Genomic DNA, 15,462 nt, shown 5'->3' on the forward strand with positions numbered 1-15,462 from the left:
CCTTAAAAGTCTCGAAACAGTGCATGAGGACCTAATTCGTCGTATCAAGTGGCTTTTGATCTTTGCCAAAACTTTCCAGGTGATTATCGTGACGTCCCGAGATATTCCGTCTCAGCTGTCCAATCTTTCAGAGTGCCTTTTATGTTTACTTTCTTCGGTTGGCAATCGTAGACTTAATCCGGCATGGTTCGACGGATTGGTAGTTTGCGATGCATGTACATTGAGAAGATGGTTTCTGCTTGATGCTATTTAATGTATTTATCCCATAGCTCCCGAAGCAATGTCCGCTGGTTCTAAGGCAACGTAGTAAGTTGTCGCGTTTAAGATGTAGCGTCGTTCCTCCACAAACTGCTCTGGCAGGGATTTACCAGATTCTAGTAGATTCAACAAAAGGTCAAAAGCAAACCCATTCGATTGCAGCTTATTGTAAAATTAACCATGCGGCAGTTCAAAAGAAAGGGAACAAAAGACAGTAAATCATTATTGATGCTCGAAGGTGTTGAGCTGAAACATCGACGTTTTACTAGTGAAAAAAGAATGGTGAACAAATAAGGCTACAATAGGGGCTACTCCTGCAGAGGACACCACGTCGCAAACTTTCTGGCAATTTCTTTCATAAGTGAATCTAGTGTCCTGCATTACAGTATGAATCCTAAATGTGGGAAAATCTATCCAAAAGCTTCTATAGACAGATGGCTAAGTGTGGACATACAAACAAACACAAACCCCCGGCTCAACATCCTGTAAGGTAGCTTTTGGTCAATGAGATGGAACTCTGCTTCTGCTTTTTGAATTCGTTATACCGCAGAAAGAAATATTCCATGTAATCGAAATCGATGGGCGACATCTTTGCCTGTAGGATCAACAGCTCTTATGTAAAGCATACTCAAGCAATGATGCACGAGGTCGATGAAGATTTCAGTACATGAAAATAGTCAGTAGTACCTGGATTAGTCCCCATAATGCCCAAAATAGGTGTGATGCCAACATGTACGTGTTGGTCTCGATGTACAGTGCTTCGAGATCTTTATCAGACACCTATCAAGAAAGAAGCGCATTATTTCAACATTGAGATTGCAAAAGCCGAATGGGGAACTGACAGGTATAGGTAACCAGCCGATTTCAAATTTTATAGCAGTGGCATTAGAATATGGAACAACTGAGCAGGAACAGTGACTAAAGAAAAACCTACTGCGAGGCTATGACAAATTGAGTATTTGATTAAGCGAGCAATCTAATGCCGTTCGATATAGACTAAATTGAGAATTGACTAAAAGCACATTAGAGAGTAATTGGATATGAAGCATCGGATTCATGACATGTATACAACACCATCTGCTTGATGACCGAGTAAACAAGATGCCCAGGCATTTCATTTATTTTATTTTTCTGGTTCTAACATGGGATTACACCTGCAACTGGAGAACAGTTAATTCCAAACGAAGTTAATTGACATAATTTGAGATCATCGTGCCAGCCCCTCTACAAATCATAAGCATGATTGCGGTTATTGGAAATGATGAAGAATGAAATGCATGAGCTCATCCTGAGATACCTCCTGCGGTTTGTCTGGCATCAGATAGTGCCTGAAGAAATGATACTGTTCATCTTTACTTGGGTACCTGCAAAATGTACCAACATAAGTCATATAACATCAACTCATGCAATTGCAATGACATGGAAAGGCATAAGTTGAGGAACATACAAACTGTAGTCGCATTCATAGCCTGCATATTCATTGAAGTGATTTCCTATGTCAAACCCTCTGTAATTATATGACCCATACTCAAAATCAATCAAGTGAAGTTTCCCTGAAAAGTGAGCAGAAATGATCAGAAAAGTCAACACAATGCATAAAAAGAAAGAAAAAGCAAGTGTAAGGAAGTACAAGCCACAAGCGAGCATGTAATGCATGTGTCTCAATGTGACAAGTCCACTTGGATATGCTAATTGCTCACGGAGTTAGACTTAGATCAAGAGAACATGAAGCAAACAAAAGATACATTGGAATACGAGGAAAAACTAAATGCTTCTGAAAACGACTGTTTGGTTCATGCCAGTCAAGAACAGAGATAAAAGAATGAGACACAGAATTTATCAGCCTAGGAAACAATGCATACCTTCCTCATCATTGAGCATAAAATTGCCACAGAGCAAGTCATTGTGAGCAAACACCACAGGAGCATTAAGAAGGCCAGTTAATTCCTGTTTCCACCATCAAGCAGCAGATTTCATCACATAAGAGCACAAGAGTTTGTTATAGATATGTACAATATACTAATCAATTTGGGTAAAGTGACTTAACACCTAAAATTTTTGCTCTTAAAGGCAATTTTCTGAAAAAAGCATAAAAAAGACAAGAAATTATTAGGAACTCATGAGATGATTCTGGAGCATTAGAGTACCTCACATCCTAGCACAAACTGATATATAGCAACATCAATGGTAATTCCGCTTTCTGACATCATCCTTCCAAGGATTTAGTTAGATTGTTCAATTTAACCGACGTGCATCAACAAATCTTCATCTACACATGTGCTATCAGAAGACAGTTACTCCTCTAGGTGTCAACACCGCATGGTATTGCGTGACAGCAAGCGAGAAACCCATGACATGACATACTAAGACCTCTCAGCAAGTTGTACATCGTACATTCTTGCAGTATTAAGCGATAGGTAATTCAGGCATACCTCTTGGCGTACCATAAAAACATTTTTAAAAGAGCTTGAATGAAAATATCGGAGGTCGTTGATGCAGTAGTTATCCCACAGCATATATCATGTGAGAGTTAGGATATCCAGAAAAAATGCTTAAAAGAGGAATTTACCTTTAGCTCAAGAAGTTCATCATGAATTTCCTTAAAAGATATGGTCTCGTACTTCCTTTGCTTTTCATTATCATCAAATTTGATATCAGATGCTACATCAGAAAAGATGGCACAAGCATGAAGCAAAAGAAACATTAAGGTAAAGGCATTTTGTTGAAAGAAACATTTTACAGTGTGCAAAGGTGAAATAAGAGTTCACTTTTTTGCGACATGACAAAGAAAAGAGACAGTGGACTGCAAAGAGGAATGACCTTTCCCGAAAAACTTGAATATATCATTCCATAGTTGAGGTTCTTTAGAACCTGGAATTTCCACTTGATGGAATTTGTGCAGCTGCTTAGCAATCTCAGCTGCCACCTTTGGCTTTCTCATGTCTGTTGCATTAGGCGGAAAATATAAATTGAACATGAACTCAAGGAACAAGCTATAGGGGGAACTCATTAAAGATACGCAGGTAATATGTTATCAGACTTCATGGGAGCTCATATGTTTTCGCCAGGATGAGATGTTTTGACAAGTATATTTTAATAAAATGGAGTTATCAATCCTACAGCTATGCTTTTTATTGAATCGGCACAAAAAATCACATAAAGTTGGGATATCCAAAGTCAAACAGATTTAACAATCGACTTAGTTTTCAAAGTGGCTACAACAAAGGCCCCAACTCATGAAAAGGCAAAAACAAATAGGCAAACAACCAAATTAGAAAGACTGAACCAGGAAACAACAAACTTTCTCATGTTAGTCCGAAGGGCAAGACTGACAGGTATTTATACGAGAGGACTATCCCCTTCTGAATCCCTTGAATCAAAAGATGGTCAGTTGGGATTTTTGAAACCATTCTGTGGAACTGTGAACATTTCATAGCTGAAGTGCCTAAAGTACTACATTATGAAGCAATATTCATTTTCTTACCTACCGTTACTCTCTAGAGCAATTCTCCAATAAACCACAACATCATGCGGAATTCTCGATTATGCTTAATGATAAATCCATACCTTCTGGATTGAGTGTACGAGCATTTATAAATGACTGAACCATGCCATTCCCAAAAACTGCAAGCAACTTTGCACCAAATCCTGCAGCCGAAAGGTACTTGATAGCCTAAAACAAATCCGTGAAGCAATTATAAAGCAGAGTACAGAACTGAAGGCCATCGTTACAACAGAAGTAACTGAGCACCATAAGTATTAGAAGCATTTGTCTTTATCCAAGTCTGTTGAAGAAACTGGGGAATTCGCCATAGCAGTCCCAAAGACAAAATGGTAATGAATGTGCCAAATCACTGTGGAAGCAGTCCATGAGTTTGTCTAGCGATAATTACTTGTGTGAGTGGTTCAAGGAATTGTAGGTGATCCATTCATCTACATTTCTCTCACAGGTTAGCATCATAATCATCACATTCCTAAAAATAGTTCTTGACACCACCATAGAAGTACGAAATGGATCCCTCATACCATATAAGTCCTTTCGACACTATCTCGACAAGTTTCGGCTCTGGATTCTATCAGCTTGGATTTGCATGATTACAGTGTGTCTGGATTCGGGAGAGGTGCATCCAACTGTGTCCTTGGAAAACTTACGAGAGATATATTGCCATAACAGATGTGGACTTCTACTCTTGCATCTATGGAAGTCAAGAACCTTATGCATCCCAAAGAGATCAAGAAGGAAAGAACTTAACTAAAGGAAATACTACATGCTGGGAAAACGAGATTACAGAATTCTCTATTAAAGCGCTCAGGGAAACAAGTCCAGTCAACCAGAAAACAAGGAAGCAGGAAATGATCGACCGGCAATTGTTAACATGCTACATAAGTTATTCGGAATAAAGACTCACGTGGAATTCTCTTTCGCGATCAATGACATACTCGGTGTTAGGCCCGTATAATCTGACAGTAACAGATTCCACATTTCCGCTTTCTTCTTTCACAGACACCTTCAACACTGCACCAAATTCTCAATAAGACCCCGACTAGGATAAATTCAAAAAAACCAGTCGCAGCTAATCACCAATCCCTATCAGCAAACCTCGCCTACGATCGCAACGTACACCCTACCAGAGAATCGTCAACAAATCCTAATCACTACCACACCGCAGCTGATGATGAGAACTCACACAGATTCGTGATGCCGCCGGACACGGTCTCTACGGTGAAACGAGAGTCGTCGAGCTTCGACCACGCCGCGAACAAATCCTTGCAGAGCTCTCTGCACAAGCAAATCAACTCAACCTCAAGCTCACAAAGAAAAACAAACAACGATTGCCGCAACGAGGGAAAAAAAAAACGATCAGAAACGCCTCCAAGTACGGAGAGAACCGAATCTCACGCGACGTGACATCAGAGCTCAGCCGAAACGACGAAGAAAAAACAAAACCAGCACACAATCCGAGGCTTAGAAGCTCCGATTCCTCCGAAACCAAACCCTAAGCTAACGAAATTCGCGACGAACGAGAGGAATGCGAGAGCCAGCGGAGGACGCACATGACGCGAGGGGACATCTCGGGGAGAGAGAGGGAAGTGTCGACGGCGAGGGGCGAGGAGGGAATGGCGGGGCCGCAGCTGTCCCTGGCTTCCCCGGCGACCTCCATGGCGTTCCAGACGCTCGCAGCTCCCATTGGCGATTTGCTGGTGCTCGTGCTCGTGCTCGTGCTTTGAAGATTCTCCGAGCTTGCGCGCTTTGTTCGTTGTGCTGGGAAACAGATGGTGGTTTTGCATTCGGGATTCGGAGGTCAAATCAAAATGGGGAAACGAAGAAGGGAAGCGCGTGGTTTGTACACGTTGCTGTGAATTGACCTCCTAATTTGCCGGGAAAAGGCTCGGTTCGCGTGACGAATTAATTAATAGTTGATTACTTTTCCCATTTTAATTATTATTTTCTCAAAAAATTGGGAAGTCCTCGTGCTTAGTTATTTTTGCTAACATGTGATCCACCCGCACAATGTGAAGAAATTTACCAAAATCGAATTAGACGATCACACAAAGAATCAAGAAAAATTGGAATGACGCACGAGATTACCCTCAAAATTATGGCTACGTCCCGCAAAGAGATTTCACTATATTTTTCGGTTTATAGCCAATTCCACTAATACGATGATAAAATCGAGCAAAACATATATGCCCCAAAAACGGGCTAAAAACCCTAAAACCTCTTAATTCCAACCGTAGAGATCGGCTTAAATAAAAGCTCAAACCCGTAGAGGTTTCGGGGGCGCCGCCTCCGAACCCCCAGCCGCTCACCGGCGAGCGGGCGATCGTCCGCCGACCGGGCGGCAAAAACCCCGTCGGGAGGCGCTGCCCTCGAACCCCCGCCGTGACGGGGCAATGGACACCCGTGTCGGGGGCGCTACTTCTGAACCCCCGCATCCCGCGCACAAGGGTCACATGTCGTTGGGTAACACTTCAGTTTCTCTAAGCTCACGTGGGCGTACCCCGTATGAGAAATAAGGGTCCCCGACGTATGCGCCAACTCCAACACGATGTTCATTAATTTAGAGCTCTCAATATTATTAATTCGCTATGACGATTTTACGCGAATCGTCGAAAGAAAATGTACTTATATTTACCAATCGAATTATCAAGAAAACGAGAAAAAAATTATAGTCTATAACTTCGCCGACCATGACCTTCGCGAATTCCTAATTAGGGAGGCCATGTGAAGATTCTTATGCCTTCTTTTTTTAAGCACAAGATGTATGCCTGGGCCCTACTGAACATCATTGACGATAAACGGAGAAACTAGAGTCGAGGGGTGACTTCCTTTTGCTCGCCTCTCCTCGTCGTATGCAATGTTTGAGGGCCCAATTTCGTAAGAAATCCCAACATTAGGTTTAGTCTCAATTCCATTCAAAGTTCTTGTTTTGCCAAGGAAAAAGACTTCCAATTTTAGGTCCGGTCCTAAATATGCACCGAACTTTATTTGTCTCGTAAAAAAAAAAATCTCAAATTTTAGGTCCAATTCCTAAGTTTTCCCTAATTTTGTTTTGTCTAAAAACGTTACCAACATTTAATTTATTCTCAAATCTCAATCGTAATCGGACGTGCCATTTCCACGTCGATAACAAATTCACCTCAACAAGGTGATATGGAAAATCATCTCTAGGATAAAATCGTTCTAGGATATGAAAATTAGAACTAACGGCGATTTTCAAATAGAGGGCTATTGAAGTGCTGATTTGAGATTAGGGTAAAAATTAGTGATTCTTCGCTTAGATAAAAAAAAAAAGTTCGACGTACATCGACAATTGGATCTAAATTTTTTTCTTAGACATAGAAAAGTTAGGGGCAAATTTGGACCGTACCCAAAGTTTGAGATTTTTTTTTTAGATAAAAGAAAATTCGGGGTAGAATTAAGATTACACCTAATGTTTTAGATCTTTTAGATGCCATGAGATGTAGATCAGCAAAATAATAATAATAATGAGGAGGAGGAGGAGGAGGAATGAATCCTGAGACCCCCACGGAGATCCCCACTCTCCAGATCTTTTCCTCCTCCTAACCCTAATACGACGTCGCCCAACAACGGGAAACAATGTCCTCCCTTCAGTGTGAAAGGGACGAGCTCTTCGCAATTGTTCCGTAAGGAAAGTCAAATCGGCCTCGTTGCTATGACTTTGACCTTCACGTTTACGGGCGAAGCACGACAAGCGTCGAGATTCAGCTGGTGTGTAAAACGGGTTATCCTTTATTCGGACGGCTTTTAACCTTGAAAAAAAAAAAAAAAAATCTCACGGATGGGAGAGAAATGGAGAAACTAGATTCGACCGCGGACCGGACGGGTCCAGGCTGGCATCAGCACCTTAGGCGAGGGTAAATTCCCCGATCGGGTCTAGCCATGAAATGAGCGCAATAGTTTTATGGATTGGACGGGGCTTGGTTCATATTCAATCGGATCGGATTAGACTATTCTAACTAAATGTCATGTCCGAATCAGTGCAAAGTGAGCTTGATTTCTTGAGCGAGCATAGGTGGAATTTATGTCATGATGACTTTGCATATTACAAGATAGGTATGGAAGTATGAAAACGAACTAAGAAGGAGGACATCTCCTGCACTCTGCTTCCCAACACTTAATAATTTTGGACGGTTCATGAAAGAGGATACGAAAGCAGCAATATGTTCGGCTACTATTTTTTTTTTTTTTTTTTGGTAAGATAAGAATATATATAACTTTTCAAAGCGCCGTTTACAAGGAAGAGGCCGAATACAAAAATTCTGTACCCATTAGTGTACAAGGGCGTGTCTTAATGGGTGTAAAGGCGCAGCGATTAAGTTTGACACGGGTGAAAGATAATGTGATTTAAAAGTGTAAGTACATTCAAATCAAGCGTCTTAATCATTCTCCACGTAAGGCTATAATGTCGCCCGACAATCGAGCTCAAGTCTTTTCCACGGCCAGCAAATCTAAACCGACCAAATGGCGACGAATGAATCCTGGGACCCACACGAAGATCTCCCACCTCTTCAGATTTTTCTTCCCCACCGACCAAAAGGGGTCGAACTCTTTGACTCGGTCAAACCGCTCGACGATGCTCGTCATCGTCATCGTCATCCTCATCATCTGCTTTTAAATTGCTCCTTTAAAAAGTCAAACCGGGCATGATGCGACGAGTTTGGCCTACACGTCAACGGGTGAAGCACGACAAGCAAAGAGATCCAGCTGGCGAGTGAAATGGGTTATTACTTATTAGGACAATTTTATAACCTAGGCAAAAGAAAAGATTTATCATGGATGAGTAGAAATGGAGAAACAAGATTCGATCGCTAACAGATCTGGGATGGCGTTGAGACCTCGGATGGGGGTAATTTCTTGATCGGTAGTTTTTTTTTAATTGGACGAGCTCGGTAAGTGTTCGATCGGATCGAATCGGACTTTCTAATTGAATGTCTTATCCGGATCTATGCTGAATGACCCTAATGTCCCCGACCAAGCACGGGTGGGTTTAAAAAATACCTCCTCGATAACTTTTTAGCCGTGCGACGCTTTTGTATATTACGGGACCCGAGTAGAACTAGTGAAATGAATTAAGTAGAATATATTAGGATGTCTTTGGGCCTCCACATCCAAACACTACATATTCCAAAAGGTTTATCAGAGAAGAAGTAAAAGCAACAATATGTTCGCTACTAGTTTCTTTTTTCTTCTCTATAATATAGAAAATTCGAATCTTTCAACTCGACTAAACCTTATAATACATTGCCCCCATGTTCGCGTACATCGGATGAGGTTCCACCAATGAAGTGGCAAGCAAGCCCCCTCGAATCAATACACGTGAAAGACAGTGTGATGTGGATGCGTGATACATCCAAACCAGGTGCTTAATTGCTCAATCAATCTCAAGGCTAGCATTGTCATAATGTCCCCGAATCAGCTAGCTTAAATATTGTCCGCGGTGAGCAAAAATTTCATGTAGTTAGTTTAGGTGAAAAAAAAAAATCTCCAAACTCAGTTACCAACCGTGATAATTTTCAATAAGTCATAGGATGAAATAAGGGCTTTTTCGTTTCAGCTTAAAATAAATTCTCTTATTCCACAAAACTATGAAAGGATTCATATTTATGTTTATGTGCGAACACATGCATTTATTGAATTTCAAGTATTTTTTGTAACAAGAGAAGGATTTTGATTGAATGAAAAAAAAAAAACAAAATGCAAAATTCAATCCCTACAAACCTTCAAATGCATTAGTGATTCGACATTAGTGGTTTCATTGCTGCGTCAATAACTTTCTAAGTGGGGACACTATGATATATCCGAAAGACCACCAATTAACAATCAGAGGCTGAAAAGGGTAATTAAGACCACCAACTGTGGTTATGTTGATCGTCTAATTCCCGTGGGAGCATTGTACACTCGTGCCTTTTCAACCCGCACGGAACTTTCGAAGCAATTGGTGCTCTAGTATCACAATTGACTCGTTATTCGTGTCGGCTTGAAACATCTTAATTCGACTTTACATGTCAATTAATTGAACTAGGACAAAAAAAAAACGTGTTAATTCGTTTCAACATATAAACTCAGGCATGTCTTGTTGTATTCCGAAATTATCTACCTGTAATTGATGGCTTCTCTCGAGCCTGAACAATTTCGGCGTTATGTTTCTATTGGTGCTTATTCAAGTGGCCCGATCTGATAGGTGATGCACACGACCTTCTCCTCATTATTGGAGAGGACCCCAATCTCGAGTGGCTTCCAAACAGCAGATATTCAGCCTCGAGAAAATTTATGTGACATTGTTTGGGGTTTGCGCAAGAGTTGGGGTATCGCTTTTGCTTAGGAGAGGGGTATTGGAGTCGCCTTGAGGACGGGTAGCCCCCTCTACCGCCCTCGCATTTCCGAATCACTGTCCGGTCGTGGTCTTCGCCATCATCGCACAATTCGTGTTGTTGCTCGGGTGGAGCAGGCCGATCGAAATAGTGAGGAAATCGTGTATCAAAAGGTGGCAATTTGTGAGAAAATTGGAATTCTCGAGGATTTGTAAAAAGGAGGATGAAGGTGAAAATGCGAGAGCACCCTCTAATTTATAAGAAAATTCATGAATTTACCCGACAGCCGATCATCCGACGCTCATTTACAATTTTTTGGGCTCATTACAATGCCACGTAGGCCCAATCAGTGAATCTGGCCTCTAAGAAAAATTCAACCTTGGTCTGGCCCGGTCCATCCAAGCTAGCCCAATCTAGTTGCCATCCCTTGGTCCGTCCCAACGTTGTCCATTAACGTCGTCGTTGTCGGCGTCCGAAACCAGACACATACCTCTTGTGGGATGTGCTTGCGACTTCTAAGTTTGATTGATCAAATGGAGAGTCGATTTTATATCCCCGAGACACAACACAAAGCAAAGTTCATACTGAATCATATCAGTATGAAAGTTAAGCAAAAACAAGTTGCCGATTTGGGAAGACAGATTGCGAATTGTAACTCCTCTAGGGAATGACATTGATGCAAGATTCTCTAAAACTTCGTGACAGTTCACTGGACCTTAGAAATTGTAGGTTGCGTATGCTTAGACTTACGGTAACCCTCTCAAGTTCTGACCTAGGGTGGTGCTCGGTATGCTTTGACCTTTGTTGATGATGTTTCGATGAAAGTCTCGATTTGTCTTCTTAAACACAAGAGCGAGGTGCTTGGTTGGTTCGAGTCTTAGAAGACGATGATTGAAAAGCATATACTAGTAAGATCATATGCCTAAAAAAGATAAAGGTTCTAAGCTTGGCCCGTTCTTACGCAGCAAAAAGCATAGTGAAAGAGGAAACATCAGAACTATCAAAAAGAACTAAGGGGAATATATTAGACAGTCTCCTTCCTCATACTACATATTTTACGAGGTTTATGAAAGAGGAAACAAAAGCAACAATATGTTTCGCTGCAAGTTTCTTCTTCTTCTTTGTAGTGTTGAATATTCAAATCTTTCGACTCCATTAAACCGTATGGACACATATAAATTGCCTTCGGTCCACTTATAGAGTGGCAAGCGCGTCTCCAAATCGATACGTGCAAAAGACAATTCGATATGAAAGCATAGTACATCCAAATCATGCGCTTAATCGTCCAACCAATCTAAAAGCTAGCATTATTGTAATAGCGCCAAATCAGCTAGCTTAAATCTTTTCCGCGTCGACCAATGATTTCACGTAGTTAGATTAGGTGAAAATAAAATTCTACAGGCTCGTGACCGTATGTGATAATTTCAATAGGTCATATTAGGAAATGAGGGCGGGCTTCTTTGTTTCAGCTTAAAATATTGCTCTTATTTCATAAAACTATGAAATTACTTATATTTAAATATAGGTGCGACATTTGCATTTAGCGAATTTTTAAGTATTTTACATTAAAAGAAAAGAATTTTGATTAAATGAAAACAAGGCAAAAGTCGATCCGTACAAACCTTCAAACCGATTCTACAATGGTAGCTTTTCTTGATGCGTCCATAGCTTTCTAAGTGGGGCCACTACGGTCCATCCGAAAGACCACCAATTCGTGTTCTCGTGTCGTAATTGATTCGCAGTTCGTATTGGCTCGAAACATCTTAATTTTTGGCTTTACATGTCAAATAATTAAACTGAGATAAACACGTGCTAATTCATTTTAACATAGAAAATCGGACATGTCATGTTGTATTCCGAAATTTCTCTATCTTTCGAGTTGCCAAGACCAATCATACAAATATGACTAGCCAAGTGAGATACCCGTTATGGGCGAATTGAGACTCGACTAACCGCCGGCTTCTTTTATTATTTGTTTATTTTTGTGCGATGGTGCCATTATTACAATAATTTAAGCCGTGAATTACATAAGATTATATTACATTTTTATTGTTATATTATGTCTCGAGTTTGAATTCATATACGAGACCCGACTAATTAGAATTTCTTTTAGAGGCACATATATGAATATATGTATACGGCGAGAATTTGGATTCGGTTGAAAAGGAGATATTGATTTCCATGTTTGACCATTGACCAAGTTTTAGTTTTGGGGTATATGTCTTCAACAGAAAAGATTTGTGGTGGGTCCTAGCCTTTTTTTTTTTTTTTGGGTCCAATGTGGGTGGGTCCTAGTCTTAAAAAAAAAGAAAAGAAAGAGCAAGTTTTAGAGGAAAGAAAGAAGTGCACATGACTTCCTTCTTGTGTAATGGACGGTCAACAAGGGTTTCGTAAAGAGTGAGGGACCCACACGCTTGTATTCTTTTCTCTTCTTATTGTCGCACAGAGAATTTCACAAAAGGAAGGGGACGGCGCCGCATGAGAATAAGAAGCAGAGAAAAGCCGCACGAGAAAGAAAGCAAGGGACGTTCTGGTTTTCTTTTGGCCGCACGCGAGCTGTTGCTTGGGCTCGAACATGCGGAGAGATTTTGTGTTTCGTGAGTTTATTATATCTACTTATGAGTTATTTTATTTGTAAATGTTTAGAATTTAGGTATAATTTAAATACGAAAAATACGAGCGTATTGAGCGATTGTAATTTCGATTTTCCAATTATAGTGAATTATTCGTGCTGACTTTCCCGTATATGTAAGTATCGATATTCGGACCGAACCACGTAATCTACGGTGTCATTTATCGTTCATCGTTATTTCTCTGGACTTTTCGCATTGACATATTTACAAGATCTTGGTTAGTTTTCTCACGTTAATATTACAATAATTGGTAAAAAAAAAAAAGGTAAAAATCCACTTTAAATCCCTTAGCTCATGCTATTTTCTAATGAAGTCCTAGAAATTTCAACTTGTATAAAACAAATCCTTGAAGTTTTATAGCTATTCTTATCTCGTGGTCCTGTTTTCGACTTATAGGAGCTTGACATGTTCATCAAAGTCGCGCGATAATCAAATGAGTAACTCGCACATAAATTAAAAATTTGGAAAGTAGGCCTTGTCTTGCAAATGGAAAAATAAGATCTCCCCACAATATTGCGGACCGCAAGGACAAAAACCGGAGAGCAATGTTGAGATGGAAATCAAAGACTTTAGCGAACCTTCTCTTAGGAGTATGAGGTGTTAAATAAGTGGGTCGTGTTGGGTTTGGGTCGGGTCGAGTATGATCCGATCGGTATTGACCCATTTAACTTATTTTGATCTATTTTTATGTAGTACAAATCCAACGATCCATACCCGATCCGACTCATATTATTAAAACCTATGAAACTCCGGCACTCTCGGATATGCGATCGACAAGTGGTCGGTGCTCCGGACATGCCAGCAATACGCAAGTCCAGCATTCTGACAAGCCATTTCGAGGTCAATTTCAAGCATTTTCAATAAATTATGGGTCAAAATGTAGATTTTTTGAATATATATATACTTAAATCATATACCTAGCCACTTCAAAATTAATATATCTAGCCAGCCCAAAAAAAATCCTAATGGTGAATTCTTAACAAAAGAAGAAGAAGAAACTCACCGCTGATTTTTTTTTATCATGTATATATGAAAATATACATTTTAATATACAACGTGTCTCAACGCGTCAGAATTCTCTATTTTTTTAGAAATGACGTGTCGTCGTGTCATGTCAATATCGGTGCTACTTAGATTTAAACACACTTCCATATTTAATTTAATTCAGCAAAACTTAAGAATCATTAAAAAAAAAAATTATATTACTAAAACATTGTGGACAAATTTATAATTTAAAAAATATTAAAATTAAAAATATTTTTTAAGATGGTTAGCTAATCTATTTATTAGGTCCTAAGCATGACTTTAAAAGGCTTAAAGAGAGACAGGGAAAGGAGCTCCTCGGTATGGGGGAGGGATGTCCTCGTAAGTTCTCTCTGTATTCCCTCTCTCCGGGGAAGAAAAAGATTCAGAGGGAGCTTAGGGGCGGTAGCTGGGGAAGATAGACCACGGGCCAACTTCGGTCGGCGACTACCTGGTAGGCTGGTATAGTAGCCACTCGCGTCGGGAGTCATGCCGGGAGATTGCCCCACACTCTCCATCAATTAAGAGTTATAACCCTCTAGGTAAAAGGTGACCAATTTAAAAGCCATGTAAGATCCATTAAGTTATTAATTATCCATTTATGATCCATTTATGATTATTAAGCGATCCATTTATGATTCACACTCTTAAAATATGGGTTAGAATATGGTTCGGAAGCTGCAACTTTCATTGGCCCTAACTCCGACTTTTTAAATTTTACCAACAGCTTTGAGAAGAATGCGGGACTCCTCAGTATTTAAACTCGTAACGCTACTTACCCTACAAGATTATGCTGGCATTTGGTTTTGACTTTTTTTTTTTCCTTTTTTGATTTTTTAACCTTTCGCTTTTCTCAAAGATTTCCGCTCGAGTACTTTCATCCTTCTCAAGCTCCCGCAAAATTCACGTCCAACTTCTTCCCGGTTCTTAAATTTCGAACGATATTTCCTAACTTGGACGCGGATCGGAAAAAGGGTGCAGTACTTCCGCTTCGAAATTGCATTAACGAATAAAAAAAAAAACGACGTTCATTCGCAGAATTGGGCGTGAATTCGCGTTCGATGTGGGTTTGCAACATCTGGAACGTGCAATTTCATTCCAAACTCGTTACATTAAGTAAGCCCAAAATAAAATAAAATAAAATAAAAAAACAAAAACAAAAACAAAAACAAAAGCTATTACAAAGGAACAGATTCATGTCTTTCGAATTTGGCAACCAAAGATAAGATCCAACACTCTTTTTTCATTTTTGTTCTCCTTTTGATACTAAACTTAGCCTCGGAGCAAATCCTTGAACAGGTTATCCGAAGGCTTTTGAGGGAGAGCGTGCCTCGTAAGATTAAGTGAGGTCACTTGCATCCAAAGCTAGGCATCAATGCCGAGGGGGGGCGTGTAAAGAAGGAGGCATCAAAGTTTAGAGAGAATTTCCACGGAACTTTTCTTTTGTGCCTCAACTTTTGTCGACATCAAAGTTGACAAATTGTTCGAGCTTTTAAAAATGTCATAAAAATAAGTTAGCTTTGGAATTCTGTATATCTATATTTATGTCCAAATTAGTAGGGGGAAGAGCCGGACGGACAGATCGACCGAATCGAAAACCGTCCGGACCGGACCGGACCGGCTAACTTTGTCCCAATCCCAAAGGGTACCGGTCTGGTTCCTGGTTTTAAAGGTAACCGGACCAATTAATATTTACATTATTAATTATAAA

At 40.1% G+C, this 15,462-nt stretch overlaps 1 protein-coding gene across 1 annotated transcript; it reads right to left on the reverse strand.

Moving 5' to 3' along the window:
- Positions 1-130: 130 nt before the first annotated feature.
- On the reverse strand, positions 131-5,604 carry LOC115725809 (probable ethanolamine kinase). The gene is made up of 11 exons (XM_030655431.2): positions 5,314-5,604; positions 4,947-5,038; positions 4,668-4,774; positions 3,826-3,931; positions 3,079-3,201; positions 2,828-2,919; positions 2,121-2,205; positions 1,706-1,811; positions 1,556-1,622; positions 946-1,038; positions 131-853 (listed from the first exon to the last, which is right to left on the reverse strand). Exons 1-11 carry the CDS (start codon positions 5,445-5,447, stop codon positions 734-736), a joined length of 1,125 nt encoding a protein of 374 aa, XP_030511291.1. The 5' UTR covers positions 5,448-5,604; the 3' UTR covers positions 131-733.
- Positions 5,605-15,462: the final 9,858 nt, after the last annotated feature.

The sequence above is a fragment of the Rhodamnia argentea genome, chromosome 4, assembly GCF_020921035.1.
Source record: "Rhodamnia argentea isolate NSW1041297 chromosome 4, ASM2092103v1, whole genome shotgun sequence".
NCBI lineage: Eukaryota > Viridiplantae > Streptophyta > Magnoliopsida > Myrtales > Myrtaceae > Rhodamnia > Rhodamnia argentea.